Source organism: Microtus oregoni, unplaced genomic scaffold (assembly GCF_018167655.1).
Source record: "Microtus oregoni isolate MIOR12 unplaced genomic scaffold, Mior012 000019F_ref0000042, whole genome shotgun sequence".
NCBI classification, from domain to species: Eukaryota; Metazoa; Chordata; class Mammalia; order Rodentia; family Cricetidae; genus Microtus; species Microtus oregoni.
The window spans coordinates 10,171,890-10,193,519 of NW_024543078.1; the positions used below are offsets into that span (position 1 = coordinate 10,171,890).

The 21,630-nt window shown below is 55.2% G+C and overlaps 1 protein-coding gene across 1 annotated transcript; it reads right to left on the reverse strand.

Moving 5' to 3' along the window:
* Positions 1–128: 128 nt before the first annotated feature.
* Positions 129–20,884, reverse strand: Sh3gl1 (SH3 domain containing GRB2 like 1, endophilin A2). The gene is made up of 10 exons (XM_041669717.1): positions 20,671–20,884; positions 3,415–3,483; positions 3,245–3,317; positions 2,731–2,874; positions 2,487–2,620; positions 2,243–2,401; positions 2,009–2,112; positions 1,415–1,539; positions 1,280–1,336; positions 129–1,085 (listed from the first exon to the last, which is right to left on the reverse strand). Exons 1-10 carry the CDS (start codon positions 20,713–20,715, stop codon positions 889–891), a joined length of 1,107 nt encoding a protein of 368 aa, XP_041525651.1. The 5' UTR covers positions 20,716–20,884; the 3' UTR covers positions 129–888.
* Between the last annotated feature and the right edge of the window lie 746 nt (positions 20,885–21,630).

The following is a 21,630-nucleotide window of genomic DNA, read 5'->3' on the forward strand; positions in this document are numbered from 1 at the left end:
GAGCCTGTGGCTGGGGGGGGGGGGGGGGAGTTAGGCTCTCTGGGGTCCTTGGGCTGGGGTGGGGTGGTAGGGCTGTGTGGGCCCTTGCAAGGGAACAGGGTCATGCTGAATTAAGATGGGGCAATGGCTGTAGAAAGAGACATTTAATACTTTTTAAAAAATCAGGAGTAGAGTTCACTTCAGCCCAGGCTAGAGCGGGACATTGTTGCCCACTGGAGATGTGGAGTGTGGCCCCACATGCCAGGATTGAGCCATAGGTTGTGGGAACACTGTAGAGAGGAATGTGACTGAGCCCAGGCTGGAGGCCTCACTTGCTGGCACCTGGCAGGATATGATGCAGAGCTGGGGCTGCGGCAGGTCTGCTGGTCGGAGAAGGGACCTGCCAGCTGCCTGTGGTAGCCTACAGGTACAGGGTCACATGGACAGGTACCAATAGAGCTGTCTCAAAGGAAAGTGCCAGGGACCTGGGAATGTCCTCTCTTCAGGGCCTTTGTGCTTGGCCTTCGGCAGGGCTGAGGCTGGTTCTGTGGTCCCGTGGGAGGTGTGCACTTCTGCATGTATAGCTGGTGCTAAGCATTTCTGTGTGTCAAGTTGGGGTACTGGCCAGCCTCAGCTTACAGGATGGGGACTCCAAGGGCCCGCCTGCTTCTGGGGAGCCTGGAGAAGGGGCCAGGGCCCATCGCCAGCAACGGGCTGGGAGGGTTTGAAACAGGTGGGAGCTGCCACCATCAGGAAGGCAATAGGACCTCAGGGTGGGCCTTCCCAAGTCTTAGGATGGGGGCCCAGGGCTGGGAGAGTGAGGAGGGTCCCCTGGAGGACGTTAGTGTTTCTAGAGCACCTTGGCCTTAGGCTGCTGCCACAATGTGCAAGGAGTCGGTGCAGGCGTGGTCACTGAGGCAGTGGCACCAGCACCTGCACATAGCTGAGTGGGAAGAAGCCTGACTGGCCGTGCAGCATCCCCTCGTACCAGTTCTCATCGATCTGGTTGGTGAGTGTGATGAGGTCGCCCTCGCGGAAGCCCAGCTCACCGTCATTCTCAGGCTCAAAGTCATATAGTGCCTTGCAGCTTGGCTGGTCCAGGGGTGCTGGGATCAGGGTAGGGGTGTCAGGATAGGACAGCAGATAGGCCAAGGCAGGTGGAGGTTGGCCCTGCTTTGATACTTTGGTGACCCCAAATAAGCAACCTGCAGCAGCTGTGGTAGTGGTGGGGGGAATGCAGTCCCCTCTCTCCCTCTCTCACCCCCAAAGACAGCAGCCACTTCTACCCCAGGACACTCACGCATACTCCTGCTGGGGGTCCTGGCGGGCTTGTCTGCTGATCTGAATGACGAGGAAGCTGTTTGTGGAGGAGGGTATGTGTGAGTGGCTGGACAGCCATCTCCAGCCCGGGGAACCTGCCATGGGGCTTTGTTACCTGTGATCTTGGGTGCTGGGGCGGAGGGGAATCCCCCATTGGGCTGCTCTGGCTCTCCAAGGTCAAAGGGCTCCCGCGGCCGGGGCTTGAACTCCCGCCTGGGGCGTGAGGAGGCTTCCTGTACCCTGTAGGAATGGAAAGCCCAGAGTTCCCACACCCCCTCTTCTTCCACCCTGTTGTTTCTGCTGCCGCCTCAGGGCGAGGGCTGGCTCTAACCTAAGCCCGTCCCAAGCATGAGTATCCACGGAGACTCAACCGCCTCTGCCCTCAAAGCCACCCTGTTTAGTGAGGATGCACAGGGACATCCCTGGCCACCCAGGGAGCTGCCACCTGACAAAAGCAGGTCAAGAATGTGAACTTGGGCAGCTGACCCAGCTAACTCCCTCGTCCTCTCATTCTCTGGCTCCCGCTACCACTGCCATCTCCCTTCTGGGACCTACTGCTATTAACACACACAGCTCTAAGGACCCTTCACTGATACAACCTGAAGCCTGTGCCTGGCCTAGCAGGTTGGGTGCACAGCCCATGCTCGCCAGCAGAGGGCGCACAGTAGTCACAAGAACTGCTGGGGGCGGGAGGGAAGCCACCACTCACCGACGCTTCAGCTTGTCTGCCAGCTCCTCCAGGATCTGCACTGCCTGCCGATGGTAGTCCAGCTGGGCATCCACCAGGGCTGAGAGCTGACTCACCTGCTCAATCTGTGGACAGGAAGGGGCCAGATGACATGGCCATGCACCCGCCCTGGAGGACCAGCACCCTAGCCAGGGAGGGCAGCCCCCTCATCCTTGTGGAATGGTGTCCTGGGTCCTTGTCCCGCCCAACACGCACATCAGTCTCCAGGAGGTTGTGCATGCTGGTCTCTGCCACCTCCTTGGACTCCTCAAACTTCTCCAGGGCCTGCCGCAGCTCCTCATCAGGGATCTTGCCCTGTCGTTTCTTCTTGTAGTCAAAGTCCAGGCGGCGGCCCTCCAGTTTCTTCAGGTGGTGCTGTGGGTGCAGACACGTTATGGAGCAGCACAGCTGCAAGGGGCACCCTCCCCGCCTACCCATGGAACCAGGCATGGGGCGGCACCTGGATCTCCTTCAGGTCCTTGTCACACAGATTCTGCAGCGGGTCGATGAAATTCTGTTTGACTTCGATGTCCAGTGAGTCCTTCACCTCAGCCAGGCGCTTCATGGACTCGCCTGCATCCAGCAGGGCATCACCTGCAGGGAGGAGAGGAGGTCATGGAAGGAGTTCCCCACATGCCAAGGCAGGGCAGAATATTGGACATGGCTGCCCTCCCTCCCCACCCGACCCCTCAGCTGCCCCTCACCAAAATTGGACTCTCCGCCCAGTTCCTTGCCGTGGCGGACCATGCATTCGCCCAGCAGCCCCTCTGACTGTGGGTAGCCAGGGTTCTTCACTTGGCCCCGGATCTTTGATACAGTGTTCAGCATCGTCAGCTTAGCCCGTGAGGCTGCAAGGGAAGACGGCCCAGGTGGGACACCCACAGGCTCCTCTCCCCTGGACCAGGACCACATATCCTGCGCTGGCCAGTGGGCCAAGTGACAGGAGTATCTTCTCATGCCCTCCCAGGGGTTTGGCAACTCAACAAAGAAGGGACCAATCCCACATGTCCCTTCCCTAAGGCCTCCTCAAGAAGTGTTGTGGTACTGCGGTCTGCTCCACGGCCCTAGACTCCACCTCCTCCCATCTCCAACCTGTGCCCCTGGGAAGATCTGGCCCCACTGCACACCAGCCCAGCAAGTCAGCAGAAGGGATCCTTGTATGTGGTGGTAAGGAGAAGAGGTCAGGAGGGCCATGGTCACCACTTCCGGGTGACCTACCTGGGTTGGGCTGCAGGTACTCGATGGTTCTGACCAGCACCTCTGCCACGGCCTTGCTGGTAACATCCACCTTCTGCGAAGAGAGCCAGTGTTGGAACATCGGACACCGAGGCAGAATGGTGCAGGCCCCTTTGTCCTCCAGAAGTGTGTACTGTGCCTGGGACCCCTACCTTTTCCATCTCTTTGAAGTCATCGTCCAGCTTGGTGCCCTCAGCCCCGCCAACCTTCTCGCTGACCAGCTGTTGGGTAGAAGGAAGGAGGCATGTGAGGGCACAGGAGGGGACCAGCTGTGCCTGCCAAGGATGCAGCCTCTGGGACAGACAGGCTGACGGGGAGTCTGGGTGCCGAGCCAGTGCTGGGGTGTGCTGTGATTCAACCTAGCACCTTGTGAGGATTGTTCACTTTTCACAGTTATTGGGTTGACCCGGTCACTTTGGGAGAGGCAAAGCAGGCCCCATGTGAGCTTGTACCGTGTCCTACGTATATGGGTACTGCAGGCTTCAGGAGACTCCTGTGTTCCTGAATCCTTGGTGCTTGCCACTGTAACATTGATACCCACAATAAGGATGGCCCCTCAAGGAAACCAGAACTTGAGAGCCTGGGGTAGGGTGCTGGAGACCCAGGTATATGGCAAAGAACCCCAAGTGCCTATGTTATCTGAATGTGGAACAGTGTCTATCGCCCCTCTGGGGCACGAGACCTCATGCTCCCCTCCCCCAGCCTATCCACCACAGCCATCCTCACTCATCATACCCAACTTCTGGGACAAGCAGGGCAGCAATTGCCTGGTCACCCCACATGGGGTATGCACACCCCATATGTAGAACAGCAGACTGGCCTCCCGAGAGAAGGATGCCAGTGAGGCTTTCATGGGCCACGGCCTTGGTGCCCCCGACTCTGGCCCTGATATGGGCAAGGGTTTTGCAAGGGCCATGTGGTGCCTCATACCACAGGCAGGGGCAGTAAGGAGGACTGTGTAGAATGCCCTGGGAGGAAGTGACCAAAGACAACAGGAAGTGACTTCCCAGCCCTGTGCCTGTGAGTAGCCACCCACCGTGCTCTGAAGAAGGCCTTCAGGCTCTCTGGTCTGCCCCCATCAAACAGGGCTGCTTCTGGTGTTCCCCAGAGCCTCTCTCAGAGAGGACAGGGCTTGGGGTAGTGAGAGACAGGAAGAGAGTAGGGGCCCCCACAGCCCCTGTAGCTATAGTTCTCCCTGAGCAGGCCCTACAGGCTACCTCCTTTGGGTATTCCCAGGGAGCCCCATTGGCTTTTACAGGCCGGTTTCGCTTCTCCAGGCTGAGCAGAGGCAGGATGTTGCCCACCACAAGGCCTGGCTCTTCTGGTAAAAGCAGAGAAGTGAGGCAGGGCCACAACTTCCGGGGGACAGCACCTGGGCCTGGGGACCCGGAGTCTCAGGTAGAGCAATGAGGCAGGAGAGGGGAGCCTGGAGCATACCTGTGACTTGGGAATCCAGTCTCCCCAAGGCCCAAGAGCTCCACCGGGGCCCCCATACCTGCCACCATACACGTCACAAGCAAGCTGCACCCTCACACTCTGGGCTCCTTTGTAGAAGGACCAACAGTGCCCTCCACAGCTGCTGGGCATGGAGGGAAAGCGGGAGAACAGACGCCTGCACTCCACAGAGCCAGAAGACGGGGTGCAGGACCATCGCAGCTGCCCACATCACAGCAGGGGTTGCATAGTGGCAATGCAAACACCTAGGTTCTCAGCAGAGTGTGCCAGCTCTGTGAGAGGCCACATTCCTGCTAAGAGCTGCCTTGCTGCAGGCACCATGGGGGGCAAACTGGGTAGTGGTCAGCTAAGCCCAACACCACCAGGGACCTTAGCTCAAGGCAACATGCCCCAAGACTGCCCAATCCTCTGGCCAGCCTGTTTCCACAGATTTGTCCCCTTTTAGAGGACAGGAGCTGGTGGGTCGGCCACACCTGCTGGGTCTGCCTGGCACAGTCTCTGTTGACAATGTCACCAGTAAACCAGGCACCTGGGGTGGGAGTACGCAAAACAGAGAGATGGGTTTCCCAACGGGATCACAGAGACTGAGGTGCCGCCAATGGGTAGAGACTTGCCCTGAGCATGAGACCCCCAGCTCTGCTCCAGCATGGCCAGACTAAGTATGGCAGGGGGAATGCTGTGGCTGCCCAGTGCAGAGGAGCCATGAGGGAGGGGACAGAGAAGCTAGGCAGAGTGAGGATTCTGCAAGAAACATGGGAGCTGACACCCTGCCCTGCCTGGCCACCACCCTTGGATGGTCATGTTCCTTTATCATAGTAAGGAAAGGTGATTAGTGGCCATGGGAGATTCAGTCTGAGCAACAAAGATAGTGGCACTAAAGGGGGTGGGGTAGGCAAAGGGTGGCTCCACGCTGCATTTCGTCACAGTGAAACTGGGGCCCATTGTCCAATACCACAGTGCATGAGAAATGTCTATGGATAGCCATGCTGTCTGATGGACCCAAGCCTCATGCACAGCAGCTCACCACCTGTTCCTGGAGGGACCTGGCCCACAAGCGAGAGTATGGGGCAGGCTGATATAGGTGAGGGCCGCCCTGTAGGGTACGAGGACACTGAAGGACCCGACGGTGTAGGCAGAGGCTCACCCACTTCAGTTTAGCAGTGGCAGCATCACGGCAGGCACGGCATTCACAGGATACTGTGACCGTCCGCAGGACACTGGGAGCCCCCAAGAGCACAGGAGCGGGGGGGTGGGGGTGGTGGCATGGACAGGACATAGGGTAGAGAGGCTATGAGGGCAGGGAGGTGTGTGGGTACCATGCCAGGCCCCTAGTGGTCACCAGTTCATAGAGAGAGGAATAGCTTGCAACCTAGACTTCTGCCCTGCTATACGCAGACTCTGTGTCCCCAGATGGAGACCTCAGGGCAGGAGTAGCCTGAGCCTGGGAAGTCACAGCCACCCCTCTTTCTCAGTTTCCACCCCATACCTTCCTGCTGAGTGGAGCCATGGAGCCCCACACACCCCATGCCTATGCCTGGCTCTAGGTGGGGAGCAGGCCCACTGAACTCTCTAGAAAGGGGGTAAGTATTGTTGACAGAGACCCAACTCAAGTGTCCTCCCCAGTCAGGTGCCTCCAGTTCCCCAGAGACACAGAGTGAAGGCCAGAACCCAGACCTTTAGGTAAGGTTCATCTATAAGCTGCTTGAGTCCCCTGCCTACACGCTAACATGGGAAGGGACAGGCTGGAGAGATGACTCAGTGGTTAAGAGCACTGACTGCTCTTCCAAAGGACCTGGATTTAATTTCCAGCACATACATGGAAGCTCATAATTGTCTGTAACTCCAAGATCTGACACCGCACACAGACATACATGAAGGCAAAACATCAGTCTACATAAAATAAAAAATTACAAAAGAAAAATATTTTAAAAAATAAAATGGGAGGGGACATGCAGCAAGGTGACTGCCCCATGGAGGCTCCTGGTCCCTGGAGGTAATAGCACACCCCAGGGTCAGACACAGGTCTCCATTGCTCAAAACAGCAATACCAGGATGTGGAAAGAGCAGGGTGTCAACAGGAGCCACCGCTGTGTCCAGGAAGGCATCATAGGCCCTTATCACACATCACAGGCTCTCATAAATATTTGGAATTTGCTGGTTGTGCAAGCCACTGCCTCCTTTTGTGACAGCAGGCATGAAGGAACTTCCTCTGGCTTACCAGGAAGTCCCACACCTTGTGCCGCCAGGGTGTGGTGATTCCACAGACTGCCTCGGTTAGCATGAGTGGAAGTGGTGCCTGCAATCACTCAGATCTCCTGGTGGGAACCCTAAGCAGGTATCCCAATGACCTGAGCAGGCTCCCAGGGGCATACAGGGAGGAGGCAGCCCTTTGTGGTGTGCTAAGGCTCGTGTGGGAACTGAACTTTGGGAGCCATAGACTGTGGGCTCTCAGGTGGAGATCACCAGGACAAGGACTGCATCAGAATGCAGCAGAATGCTCCAGGCCTCCCATGATGCTGCAGACTCTGGGACAAGCCACCTGTGGGAGTCTGGCAGCTGGGGTCAGGTCAGGCCTGACTTTGCCAAGGGCCTCTTTCCTGACATGGCCAAAAGACACCTGAGGCCCTGCTCTGGGCCCTAGACAGTCCCCACTGCCTTCCTAAGACAGTCTGGGGTCTCAGTGTTGGCTGGAACAGTAGGAATTTGCACAAGGCCCCACAGCCTGGTCCACTGTCTGTCACTTCCCATTTGTCTCCCAAGTCTTTCCAGAGTACATTCATGGGAAAGAGCTCAGCACACACGGTAGAGTGGAGGGCGAGGACCCAAGATCAGCAGAGGTGGCTGACACCACGGAGCCTTAGGCCAGAGGAGGAGGTGGTGGGTGGGCAGGCTCACCCCAGGCAGTAAATGGTCAAAAGGTAGAAAGCAGGGGTGGTCTCAGGCATCCTGCACCCCTTACTCTCCTGAGCTGGGCGGGGCTCCTAGCCCTCTGTCCCACAGCATGAATGGTACTGGCTGGCCCTGTGTGCACTTGGCATTGGCAGAGGCTGAGAGGAAGTGATGCCTGATGGTAACTGCCCTGGGACCCACTACCCAGGTGGCTCATGGCCTGGTCGATTTAGCTTTTCATCTGTCGAGTGAGGCAGGAGGGCTGTGCCTTACATGCTGGGAAAATCAACTTCAGACGAAAACTCAGAAAAAGAAAGAAAAGCCAAACCACAAACAAATGAGGCAGCAGTCACCTGAGGCCCAAGGGTGAGCTGCTGCTGCTGATCCGAGGGACGGTCAGCCTGGCTCCACACATGCTGGGGATGAGGGAGGGGTTCATGGATGCAGGGCTGAACAACAAGGCCCACCTGCCACCTGGAAGGCGGTGCCCGAGGCCACTGCATAGCCCTGGGAGCATAGGCTAGCTCTCAGGTATGAGTCCCAATAGAAGTCTTAGTTCCCTCATGTAGGAAAAATGGGGGAGACAGATCTAAGGACCCCGAACCCCTACCCCACCCACCCCTCCAGCTCCGGGGAGTCACAGCCTCAGGCTCCAGGCTGCTTATCACTGGCCTCCCTCAGCTGGAGGGGCTCTGCCCCCTCCCCTATTATTTTCTTTTTTACTATTTTTTTTCTTTTCTTTTTTTTTTTTTTTTTTTTTGGTTTTTCGAGACAGGGTTTCTCTGTGGTTTTGGAGCCTGTCCTGGAACTAGCTCTTGTAGACCAGGCTGGCCTCGAACTCACAGAAATCCGCCTGCCTCTGCCTCCCAAGTGCTGGGATTAAAGGTGCGCGCCACCACCGCCCGGCCTCCCCTATTGTTTTCTGTCTGAGCAGCCTTCTGCGGGCCATGCCAGGGTTTCTGCAGCTCTTGAAGTCCCTGGCTGTCTTGTCTGCTAGAATCCACCCTGCATGTGTTCAGCCCTCTCTTGCTGCACACTTGATGGCCTTGGAAGTAGCAGGAGTCAGGGCCGTTGTCCAGTTCCCACAGCAACCTCCCGCACCATGGCAGAAGGTTCTAGAAAGTCTGAGAAAACCAGGAGACTCTTGCTCTGCACCCTAGGGACCTGGATGGTGGGGGGTGAGGTATGGCTGTGTCACAGGACACAAAGGAAGAAATGACAGGTTTCTTTGAAGAACAAGAGGGATGGCTCAAGCCTTGCTCAGCCTCCTACTACAATTTGCACCAATCACAGCAGACCTGGGTAACAAGGGACAGACACATGGGCAGGTTGAGAGCCTAGGCTCTGCAGTCCACAGTGACCTGCGGCAATCTGGGCGAGTGAGGCGGGGACTGGCACCCCCACTGCTGGGGGTCTGCTGACCTGGCTGCAGATGCTGAGTTAGATGCCAGACCAGCAGACCATGGGCACTGCATATTTGTTGAGATAATATTTACTGAGATAATAAACCCTCAGTGTGGCAGGGCTAAGTCACCATAGGTGTGCCCACAAGGTCTGGTGACACACGATAGGGAGAAGACTCTGCTTGGGAGCCTGTCCCTCAGAGCTGGGATGAAAGTCCTGAGCCAGTAAGGACAGCACTCTCCTGGTATCAAAGAGGCCCTGGGGTTCCATCTTCAGTACCCTAAACAAAGACGAAATCCCAGACCCAGTCCTCCTGCTTCAGCTCCCTCAGCTGTAACGTGGGTGGAGCAGCACCTGAGCAGCCACTGCCCCACGGGGGGGTGGGGGGGGGGAGGCAGCAGAGAGACCTTTCTCTAAGCAGAGGCATGATGGGCACACCTGTCACCTCAGCACTCAGGTGGGAGCTAGGAGGACCAGGAGTTCAAGGTCATCTTCCCCTGCACAGTGAGTTTGAGGCTAGCTTGCTTTCAAAAAAGCAAAGCAAGTTGGGTGATGGTGGCTCATACTTTAATCTCAGTACTTGAAATGCAGAGGCAGGCGGATCTCTGAGTTTGAGGCCAGCCTGGTCTACAGGACAGCCAGGGGCACACAGAAATCCTATCTTGGAAAAAAAAAAAAACAAACAAACAAGGCAGAACTTGGGACACAGCTCAGCGGCAGAGCAACTACCTGGCCTGGCCAAGGCTGTGTCTGACCGCCAACAGCAAGCCAAAGAGAACTCAAGCATGGGCACAGTGACGCTCTACAGGCACCCAGCCCTTAGCCACACTAGACAAAACAATGAAGAGGGGTAAGCGCCCCCGCCTCAGCTGCACCCAGCCCTGGGTACCAGTGACACCTACCCAAGCTCCTCAGGGTAGGGAGGGGACTGTGCCCTATCAATTGCATCATTGATGGCTGCATGACAACAGGGATGGGGTGAGGGAAGCTGGGAACCCCACGTCCCCACAGCGGCCAACTCATCCCTGCGTGGCTCACTGACCCTTAACCCCTGTGCAGCCAGCCTGGTGACCACACCCTTCTAAAGACCCTACTTTCCCTGCTCTGTCTGGGTAGTTATGTCCCCACCTCAGGTAAGGACATGGCCACCCTAAGGACACTTGAGCAGCCTCTGAACCACAGCTGATGGCCCTCGCGCCTACTCCCGGCATTCACTGGACTCTTCATTTTGAGTTTATGGAGAAAATGCCCACACCCCAAGTCTCCCGACCGCCTCCCCTACTGTGTCACACTGCCCAGACTCAGCCCAGGATGACAGCAGTACCAAGCCTTCCTGCCCTCAATCTAGCTGCAGGGAGGGACCAGCTGTGCGTGGGGACAAGTACACAGCATGGTGATGCTTGGGTGGCATCTGTGCTTGGTGCCCTCTTCTTCCCACATCTGAATTCTAGTAGGCCATGTGTTCCGTGAGTCACTCAGCCTTCCTACCGGAGCCGCCCATCATTGGCCCTATCAGTCAGACAGCTCTGCACACATTAGGGATGCTCGCATGCTACCCCTAGGTCTGCCCTGTCCAGGTGCTACTGCTTATAACTTTTTTAAAGGTTTTTTGAGATGTTTCTCTGTGTAGCCCTGGCTATCCTGTAACTTGCTCTGTAGACCAGGTTGGACTCAATTTCACAGAGATCTACCTGCCTCTGCCTCTTGCCTCCAAGGGCTAGGATTAAAGGGGTGTGCCACCACCATCTGGCCAACAACTATTATTTTTCTCTGTGAGGTTCAGGAGGGAGAAGCACACCCCTTCAGCAGGCCATGGGCAGCACTATGTCCGGCTGAGGGCAAGGAGTGGGCAGTATGGAGGCAGGCAGAGAAGAGGGACACCAAGGGGAGGAGCCCAGTCAGTCCCATTCTGTACAGGGCACCAGGCTCAGAAGTGCTCACCCTTCTACAGCCCGTACCCGTGGACACAGTCAGCCTCCATCGCTGCAGGCAAGTGCTGTTGAGGGTTATGGGGTACGGGACACCCTCTGGACTAACCTGGCAAGCTGGGTTTTCTGGACAAACCTGAACACCACCAGCTCCCCGAAGGACCATGCAGTGGTGCCTGTGACCAATGGCTTCTTTTCAAGTGGGCAGGGGTAAAGTATGCAGAGCTGAAGGTCAGTTCTGCAGAGCATAGGATGAGCAGGGACCCTGAAGGGACCCCCATTGCCTTCGGTTAGTAATGGGGACAAAGATTCAGGACACTGGCTGTCTTCTCTCACAAGGAACTGACCATCCTAAAGGTCTAGGTACTGAGCCTGGTCTTCAGAGCAATGAGTGTGCCCTTGTTGGGGACACAAAAGGCCAATGGGCAGGGACTGGATCTCCCGACTGAGCCAGGACAAGCCTCTCTCAGGCATGTAGTTCAGTGACTAAAGCAGGGTGACCATGGCTCTCAGACCCCACTCAACACATTTCCCTAGCCATCAGCACAGGGCCCTTGGTTTGGGAGGACACTAGAGTCCTTCACCCTAATCCATGGTACAACACCAGCACGGCAAACTAAGTTTCTCTGGTCTGCAAGGCTTACCCACTTCCTCACCCTAGGGTCCCGATAATGCGGAGCACTGTGCTAAGGAAGCCACCTAAAAAGCACATACACCGACTGGAGCCCACAGTGTGGAGGCTGCAGTGTCCTTTGGTGGAAGGCTTTGGGAGCTGGGACAAGACAGCGATAGCATGGCAGTCTCTGGTCCCACTAGGAACACAGGCACAGGTGCCAGCTCAGACCCCGGTTCTGTGTGTGTGCCAATCCTGGGGATGCAGGGGAACTACACCAGGCAGCTGTGCTGGGAATGCAGAGGCTGGGTGCCAGGAGCTCAAAGTGATGGGCATGACCAAGCACAGGAGTCCAATGGGTCTCTGTCTTCAATTTATGGTGATCCTCCTGCCTCTGCCTCCTGAGCACTAGGACCCCATGTTCTGGCTGGCAGTCCTAATTCTCAGAGCACAGGGCCAACTGTGTGCCTGGGAGCCTCCTGAGCTGTCTACAGCTCCCAGGCATGGACGACATGGCAGGGTGGCTAAAATATCACCCTCCACAAGGGCTTAAACACACGGTACCCGTGGCTCTAGGCTTGGATAAGGTCACACCAATGGAATGACTTGGTGATTTCCCAGGCCAGGATCACAGACAGACACAGATACAGTCACAGTAAGCAGGCAGGGCTCCCATTGAAAGTCAGGGCACCCGTGCAAGGGGTCAGCCACATGACAACCACATGCTGCCCCACTGTAAAAACAGTGAGACTTGCTGCACCTTTAATCCCAGGACTCAGGAGGCAGAGGCAGGTGGATCTCTGTATCTATGAGTTCAAGACCAGCCTGGTTCCAAAGCTACAGAGAAATACTGTTGAAAAAATGAAAAAAGGGGCTGGAGAGATGGCTCAGAGGTTAAGAGCGTTGCCTGCTCTTCCAAAGGTCCTGAGTTCAATTCCCAGCAACCACATGGTAGCTCACAACCATCTGTAATGGGGTCTGGTGCCCTCTTCTGGCCTGCAGGCATACACACAGACAGAATATTGTATATGTAATAAATAAATAAATATTTAAAAAAAAAAGAAAAAATGAAAAAAATAATGAAAAAAACCAAACAAACAAAAAAACAAAACCAAACAAACAAAAAACAAAAATTAGTGAGACTCACATGTCTTCCACCTCCGCTAGGACAAAGGACAGCCAGGACAATGGTGGCTCATGGACAGGTCACACAAACCAGTTTTCCAACCACTGCTTAGCAGACATTGGATCATGATCTGTTATGTTCCGTTGACAGCGCCCCATGCCATCTTGCTGTACCCAGCCAACAGAACTCATTCTAGATCTCATTAGAAACATCAGTGTCTTACACTGAGGAAGGGAGATGACCCGTGTCCCGCAGGTCTGGGGTGCATCGCAAGCCCCGCTGGTGAGGGTAGAAAGGACCTCAGAGAGCCTCTCTACTCACTGCTGGGCTGAGCCCTGACAACAATGACATCACATACTGTCCTGCTGAGAGTCAGCGGGGCTGGACTGCGCTTGGCTACTGACGTTGTTGGCCATGGCAATGTCTGAACAGTCGCTAAGAGAAGCCACTGTCTACCAACCCGCCCTCCTGGCCTCTGCAACCTTGCTGCCCCCAAGTCCTCCAGTGGCTACCAGTTGTCTTCTGACACAAACCTAAACCTGCTAGACCCCAATTTCCCTGAGATCGTGGGTGCAGGATGGGGCTGGACACCGGGGAGTTAGGATGAGGCTGACAAGGGAAGGTGACTGACTCCCAGAGGAGGTATGTGGTGACAACAATATTCCTTCCCATGATGATTCTTTTACAGCTACCTAGGGCCAAGAGAAACTTCTGGGTGGGCATGACCGAGCTTTGCAGAGCTCCCAAACCTGCCACAGACCTGGGCATTCACTGTGGAGCAGAGAATTTGCTCCGCTACTCTCTCCCTGTGTATCTGAAACTATAGCTATCTACTTGCGTCAAGCAAAAACATCAAGACTCCCCTCCTGCCGTGGAGCCAGAGCCCCTGCCCAGACAGGGGGTAGGTGGGGCTCCTCCCCAGCCACTACCCAAGCCCCTCACTGGGAGATTCTAGATGAGGATTCTGCCAATATGTCACAGTCTGGAAGAGCCTACTAAAGGTGGGTTTAAAACGGAGTTTTCAGCTGGACTTGGGAAGCTGGGACAGGCTGGGTGAAAGTAAGAATGTCTGTGAAGGAAGGAGTCGGGCTGTGGAGTGAGGCCCGGCTCCTACAGAGGACTGCATGAGTGCTAGCAGGCAAGCTGGGGAAAGGTGGCTGGAGTTACACTCGGTGCTGGGATGAAGGTCATGGGCGAGGGAATGGTTGGTGCCAAGGAATGGCTCACAAACAGCACTGAGATGGAGGGGAACCTAGGGGACAAGGTGGCTGTGAGTGTCAGGTAGTGTGTCACAGCAGGTGCATGAGGTGCAAGGCAGGCCACGTAGACCCAGGCAGTCGGTGTCCTCGGCAGGGGACTGAGGCCTGAACTGAGGTGTACGGAGACTGGTGTTTCCCAGCCGGGTGACCTGGCCCCTCCAGGCCTGGTTGTCCTCAGCCTGCTCCATCAGCTCCTGCCACCCCACGGTTCCAAAGCTTGGCCTAGTGCAGCCTCTCCCGAGTGCTAGAGGTGCATCCTAAGGCCAGAAGGCTAGAGCCAGGCTAATTCCTCTGTAAGACCAGTCAGACCTGCTCCTGGCCAAGTTTCAAATGACCCAGTTCCCTCAAGTGCCCAACAAGTCAGGCCAGGGACACTGTGGGAGGCCACAAAGAGGAAGCCCCATTCTTAGCTTTGAGCAGGAGGCCACCTTGGTGTTGCCTGTGATCAATCAGCCTGTGAGCTGGCAGCACACAGCAGGACACGGGCTTGGCGTGGCCTGCCTGTAGGAGCATGCCACGCAACAGCAGAGCGTATCTGATGACATGAGAGTGGCACCAGAGTGCTAGGGCTGCCCCACTAAGCACTGAGATGCCAGCAGCCAGCCATGCCTGTGACAGGATGGGCGGAGGGTAGAGCAGGCAGGGCGAGGTGCCCGAGGCACAGTGCACAGAGGTGGGGCAAGCACAGTACAGCTGGCGGGGTGCGGGCAGAGAATGCTAGGGGACAACACAGACTGGACCCCAGAAGTCCTTTTTGGCCCTTGAGCTGTTACATAGTTACACAGTTCTGGGCACAGTCCCCATGCAGGCCAGGGACCCAGCTCAACGTGGGTACAGTCTCCACTCACAGACTTAGTGACTCAGGCCAACGCAGTAGGGCACCTGTCACCTGTTTCACCCTGAAATGCTGAGTAAACATGCTGGTTCTCAGGAGTCAGCCACCCCCCATATATCCCAGGGGGCAAACACTGGGGATCAACCAGAAAGGAAGGAACCCGTCTATGGAAGTCCTCCAGAGAGGTCAGCTGGCAGGTGCTGAGTCAGGGCTGTGGAGGAAGCCACAGCTGTGTTCCTTCAGTGCTTGGGAAGTTGTCCCATGACCCCCAGGGGCTCAAATCAGCAGGTTTTCTAGGAGCTGAACGGAAAAGGAAGAAGAGGCATCCTGCGGACCTGCAGAGGGCAGGAAGAGGGAGCAGAGGGCACCCACCCAGGCAGCAGGGGTGACCCTGGCAGGGAGAGGCTGAGCAGGGCAGCTGCCAGAAGCTGCAGTTCTCTCTCTAGCTTTCCAGGGAGAGCTCAAGAGAGGACCAGACAGCAGAGACCCAGCCATGACCCCAGCACAGGGTGTGAGTGTGCTGTTAGCCTAGGTGATAGACTGAGACCCCATCTCACAAACAAAAGCTCAGAGGAATAAAGTAAGTAAACAGGGAATAAGATGGCTCAGCTGGTACAGTGCCTGCCACAGTGATCTCAGCTCCCATATGAAAAGCTGGCTGGGGGCTGGAGAGATGGCTCAGCGGTTAAGAGCATTGCCTGCTCTTCCAAAGGTCCTGAGTTCAATTCCCAGCAACCACATGGTGGCTCACAACCATCTGTAATGAGATCTGGTGCCCTCTTCTGGCCTTCACGCAAAAAGAATATTGTATACATAATAAATAAATAAATATTTAAAAAAAAAAAAAGAGGGCTGGAGAGATGGCTCAGAGGTTAGGAGCACTGGCTGCACTTCCAGAGGTCCTGAGTTCAATTCCCAGCAACCACATGGTGGCTCACAACCATCTGTACTGAGATCTGGTGCCCTCCTCTGGCGTGCGGGCATACATGGAGGCAGAATGTTGCATACATAATAAATAAATAAATCTAAAAAAATAAAAAATAAAAAATTAAAGAAAAGCTGGCTGTGCCGGGCGGTGGTGGTGCACGCCTTTAATCCCAGCACTTGGGAGGCAGAGGCAGGCGGATCTCTGTGAGTTCGAGACCAGCCTGGTCTACAAGAGCTAGTTCCAGGACAGGCTCCAAAGCCACAGAGAAACCCTGTCTCAAAAAACCAAAAAAAAAAAAAAAGAAAAGAAAAAGAAAAGCTGGCTGTGACAAAGACTGGCAGTTCCAGTGCTGCTGGACATGGGGACCCTGGCCAGCCACGCTAGTCTTAGGTGAGTCCTAGGTTCTAACAGTAGATGGTACCTCAGGTTGACCCCTGCCCTCCCCCACAAGAAGAAGAAAAAAAGCCCTGGGCTGGAGCTGGGGGTGCCAAGCAGAGAGCCAAACCTGGGCCTGGTTCCCCTCCCCACACAGCTGCCTGCTTTGGCCTCTCAAATCCTACCAGGGAAGTGGGATGTGGAGGAGCAGAGAGGGTGCAGCTGTGTCCCAGGACCCCGACCAACAAAGGCTGTGCCTGGTAGGGGGAATAGACACATATGCACATACACAGAGCAGGGGCCTCTCTAGAAGGGCCCAGGCTGAAGAACAGGGAGGGGAAGTGGCACACTAACGGGATGATGGGGATGGGACACAGTGGCTGCTGTGATGCTCTGGGCTGGAGCTGTCCAGGCTATTTAAGCATGGTGGGGGTGGCTACCACACCCAGGTGAACGATAGCTGGGGCGCTGCATTGGGAGCCCAGGGCTCTGACTCAGGTGGACTTTCAGCTCATAGATTAAACGTGGCCTCAAAGTGAGGGCCGGGGTGTCACCAAATGCCCATCCACAAGAGGCCTTGTATTCCGCCTCCAATGAGGAGGGGGGGGGGAGAGAGAGAGAGAGAGAGAGAGAGAGAGAGAGAGAGAGAGAGAGATTACAACTCCAAACCCACAGAGTCCCAAGTCTGCAGCCCCTCCTAGCCTTCAGGTCTTATGGGTGGGGGCGGAAGCTCACCAAGCACTTGCCTGGTACCCCACAGCCACACAGTTGCCAATTTTCTTCCTAAATCAGACCAACCAATCCTTCTTTACAAACTTTCCCTTTCTTCAGGCAAAAAGCGAGCGGGGGGGGGGGGGGGGTGAAGTCCACATTCCAGGTGGCACAAGCACCATATTAGTTACACTTCATCTCCAGGCCATCACAAAGTGACCAGGAAACCAGTCAGCTCAGCTAACAGTGAAGACACCCAAACAAACTTCTGAGCCACCCACAGGCCACTTCCATCTGCACCCAGACTTCCTCAGAACCCTCAGTCCTCCACACTCACACCAGGGTGAGGAGACAGAGGGAGCCACCATCCCTCCACTGCCTCACCTGTAGGAAGTGAAACTCCCAACTTCCCTCAACACCTCAAGCTCATTTTACACATTCACATTTACCTGCAGGCTCAGCTGGGAGATGAGCTGGGGACCTGTGACTTTTGTATCAATGGGACCAGAGCCGCAGTCTTACCTGCCAGAAGTAGCCTATGCTACCTATCCTGCCTTCCAGCTCCATCCATACCTTGCCTCGACATCCCGAAACTCTTTCTATAACCAGTCATTTCTGATTCTTGCCAGTGTGGGCTGAGGATTCTTTTATCTTTTCTGTGACAGGGTCTCATGTAACCCAAGCTGGCCTCAAACATACTATGTAGTTGAACTGATCATCCTGCCTCTAGATGACAGGAGTGGGCGCCTACACTGGGGGGGGGGGGGGGAGGGTGGAGTTGGGGATGGAGCCCAGAGCTTCCTTACAAGCTAGGTGAGTGCTCTACACGCTGAGCTCAGTCTCTTGTCCTGCTGGCTCTCACTATGTAGCCCAGGCTGGCTTGGAACCCACAGGGATTGCAGGCAGGCCCTGCCACACCTAGCCTGTAGCTTCTCTAATAAGAAACGATATTCTGGGGACTCAGACCCTGGAGGTGTTACTTAGCAGAAAAAAGAAACACAGGAGAGAGACCCAGCTGAAACAGTGGGATATTGAGGAACTGGAGAAACTCCTATCCTACAGGAGGCTGGGCTGCGAGCCATCTGTGTGCAGCTCTTTAGAGCTAGCTCAGACTCCTGGGCACAGCAGTCATTCTTTGGGACAGGGCCCTGGAATGTCAAAACAGTAAACTGATCCTCAGCTGAGCTGGACTTTCCAGGTTTGTAGGCAGGCTGGATGGTGGCCCACCAAGAGGCAGTCTGGTGGCCGCCCCAATGGGTCCCTCTTTCAGTGCCTGCTGGGAATCAGCAGGGGAGGGGCCTCCAGAGACTTCTCCAGCTGAGGGACCTGGAGCCACAGGGATTCAAACAGGAGGACAGCCTCAGGCCCAGGCTGGCATCCCATTCCAAGGATCTCAGGCACAGAGCTTGCCTACTGTACTTCCTGCACGGGTGCAAACCCACTCACCTCCATCTGAGGGCATGCACTGCAACACTCAACATTCCTGCACTTCCTTCTTTAATTCACCTCCCACCCCCTAGTCTTCCTCCAAGGCCCACAGATAGAGCCCAGATGTCTTTATCCATTCCTTTTGGCCCCTGGGGTGAGAGCGAGCACCAGCAGCCTGCTCCCTCTGGCTGGGCCTCTCCAGACCATGGGGAGAGCCCTTCCTGCAGGCACAGCCAAGCAATTCCTCACACTGTTGCTCATCTCTCTGTGGAATCTCCTCGCGCCAGTACCACACCCAGAAGTCTCAGGCTGCACTGCACGGCCACAGGATTAGCACATCTGGGGTTTCTTGGAGCAGAAACCAGGCAATGAACTGCATGTTCACAGGGCTCCCTGCACGGACCCACGGCTTGCAGGCCTCTGAGTGGAGTTTCATTACATACCCCTGGAACTCCCTTTGTAGACCTTCTACTCTAACAAACCAGGGCTTCCTGCATGGTAGGCAAGCACCCTACCAACTGAGCTACACACCCAGACCATCTGCTGCTGTTTTGAGATACAGACAAGTTATTACTCTGTAGGCCGGCTTACAGCTAAACTTAGAGCTAAAATCCTGCCACAACCTATCATACAGGGGGGCCACACTAAGGCAACAAGGCCAGGCCCTGTTCTGTTCTCTGCATTTTGAGAACTACTTGGGAGTCCTAGAAGGGGAGCGTGGCTGCTCCAACATCCTGAGCTGAGAGTGGCGCAGGAGGGGATGCACAGTGAAGACAGGCTTAAACAGCCACGCCAGTCCTGACCCTGGGGACCTCTAGGGTGACAGGTACGGCAGCCGAGTGTTTCATTTGGAAATAGATCTCCTTAAGTTTCTGGAACTCACTTGGCCATGAACTTTTGATTCTCCTGCTTCAGCCACCTGGGTAACCCCCAGTCTGAGATCTGTCCCACATAAAATGCATCATCAAGCAGGGGCCATAGCTCAAGGTAGAGCATTTGCTACTGTGGACAAGGTCCTGGGTTCTCTCCCCAGCATGTGTGTGTGCGCACACACGCATACACACACACAGATAGAGACAGTGAGAGTGAGAGGGACACCGACCAACCGACCTGACGGGAGGAAAGACAGAAGAGAAGAAACCCAAAACAGACAACAGAAAACTGAGCTCTGAACTTGGCAATCCACTTGTAGAGAATTTATCTTACAAAACTAACCTCACTAGTGAGGCTTGGTACAACTGTTTGTAACCCAGCACCAGGATGCGGAGACAGGGGATTAATGAACAAGAGGCCACTCCAGCCTGAGACATATGACCAAACCCCCGCACCCAGAGGCTGAGGAAGCAGGCTCATAGTGCCCAGGAGTTCAAGGCAATATAAGACCTTCAATACATGAAGGCAAGTTTGAACTGTGGCATTCTGTCATCCCAGCACCCCAGAGGCAGAGGCAGGAGGAAATTCTGGGCCAGCCTGGACTACCAAGCAAAACCTTGTCTCAAAAAGCAAACAAAAAAGTTCCAGAGGGCTGTTAGTTACAGGCTGTCAGAAGACATCTGTTGTCAAGAAGAGCAGAGCTCCTCCCAGGGGGTGAGGTTCCCATTGTTCAGTAAGGCGATAGATGCCCACCTGGAGAGCTAACTCCTGAATGTCGACACAGCAGACAGAATGCCGAATTTCAGTTCAGATTCAGGCTCCAAGAAGCACTGAACCTGAACGACCAAGTACCCAGGAGTCCACAGTCTGGTACAGCCATATCAATGTAACTTTCAAAGAAATACATGTGTTTCGGAATGGGGACACAAAGCCTGTGACATTTTGTAACAGAAGCTGGAAAATTATTTTTCACTGTACTTTATAATTCGGTACAATGTCTACCAACAGATTTTTCTTTTTTATTTCATTTTTGAGACAGGGTTTCCTTATGTAACCCTGGCTGGCCTCAAACTCTGAGATCTCCTTGCCTGCCTCTGCCTCCAGAGCGCTGAGACTAAAGATGTGTACCACCTGGCGAGTGTTTGGAAGTTTTTCCATTTGTTTTTGCAACCCATCTTAGAGATATCGAAGAAAAGAGATGGGACAGATTTTCTAAGCCTTGTGTGAACTTGGTAAATGTATCAAGATTTAAAAAAAAAAAAACTAGACACACATTTTCTATGGCATGAAGTTATGTAGTGAGAGTCCGGACGTACACAGCCTGGAAACTGGGGTTCCCTCCTTCCTCCCTGGGGTCCCGGGAATCGAACTCACGTCATGAGGCTTGGCGGCAAGCCCCTCGCGGTGGAGCCCTCTAGCCGGCCCTCCAGAGCTTTTTCAGAGCCGCCTAGATGCGCACACCCCGTGCCCCTGCACAGTCGGAAAACGGGTCTCCTCTTCCCCGCCAGCCCTGGGGGAGCCAGCTCGGCTCGCCCGCGGTCCCCCGAGCCAGGCCCAAGCCCCGATCGCCCGGCCGCGCCTCACCTGGCTCGCCTTGTAGAACTGTTTCTTTAGCCCCGCCACCGACATGCCGCCTCCCTCCGTCGGTCGTCCCGCCCGGACTCAGGTTTCCGCCGGTGCCGCCGAACCGACCTCCTTCCTCCGCGCTGCCTCCGCCAAAGCACTTCGCCAGCTCTACGCGCCCGCCCGGGAGACGCCTCAGCCCGCTAGCGCGCACGCGCGGCCGGAATATTACATGGCAACCGCATACTTCCGGTGCCGCCCCCACCTCGTCTCACCCCCTACCCCCGGAATCCACGCGCGCGCTCGGCCTCTCTGTGAGCGCGCGTGCCCCCTGCAGGCCAGAGAACGCATTGCGGCTGGAAGGTAGGCGAAAACCCGCCCACACCAGCGAAAGAGGGGGAGCCTAGAGAGGCCAGAGGCGGCTACCTCTGCAGCCGAGGAGATGGCTATAAAGTCATAGTCAGTTTGCGTGCCGTGAAGCCCATGTGGAGGTCAGAGGACAGCTGCAGTCAGTAGTCGGGTCTCGCCTTCCACCATGTAAATCGCCGGGATCGAACTCATGTCTCCAAGCTCGGCTGTAAGCTCTTTACCCACAGCCATCTCGCGGAGCTCCTAAGGAAAGATTCTGTCAAAGTTCACGGCTATCCTGGCCCGCGGGAACTCATAATAAATAAAATAGAGAATAAAATGGAAACAAATCTCTTAGGGGCTAGAGGGATCCATGGCTTGCTGTCCTGGCCGCGAGGATCACAGGTTTCCCAGTAACTTAAAAAGCTGGTCTACTAGAGCTGGTTCCAGGACAGGCTCCAAAGAGAACCCGTCTAGAAAAAATAACAAAGAAAGAACATAAAATCATGTTTTAAAGATAAAAATAAAATAACATTAAAAACTCAACCTAGAGAGTCTCCAGTTTAGAAGGCGTCTTCATTTGTCTTCCCGTGACTGAGATTAAATGCTCTGACAACAAAAACAAAATCAAAA

What these genes read in the sequence shown, in the direction of transcription:
- Sh3gl1 (XM_041669717.1), bottom strand. Translation starts at nt 20,715, where the DNA reads ATGTCGGTGGCGGGGCTAAAGAAACAGTTCTACAAGGCGAGCCAG. An exon ending in AGTTCTACAAGGCGAGCCAG is followed by an intron (nt 3,484 to 20,670) that starts GTGAGGCGCGGC and finishes TCTACCCAACAG; the next exon opens with CTGGTCAGCGAGAAGGTTGG. An exon ending in GCAGACAAGCTGAAGCGTCG is followed by an intron (nt 1,540 to 2,008) that starts GTGAGTGGTGGC and finishes CCATTCCTACAG; the next exon opens with GGTACAGGAAGCCTCCTCAC.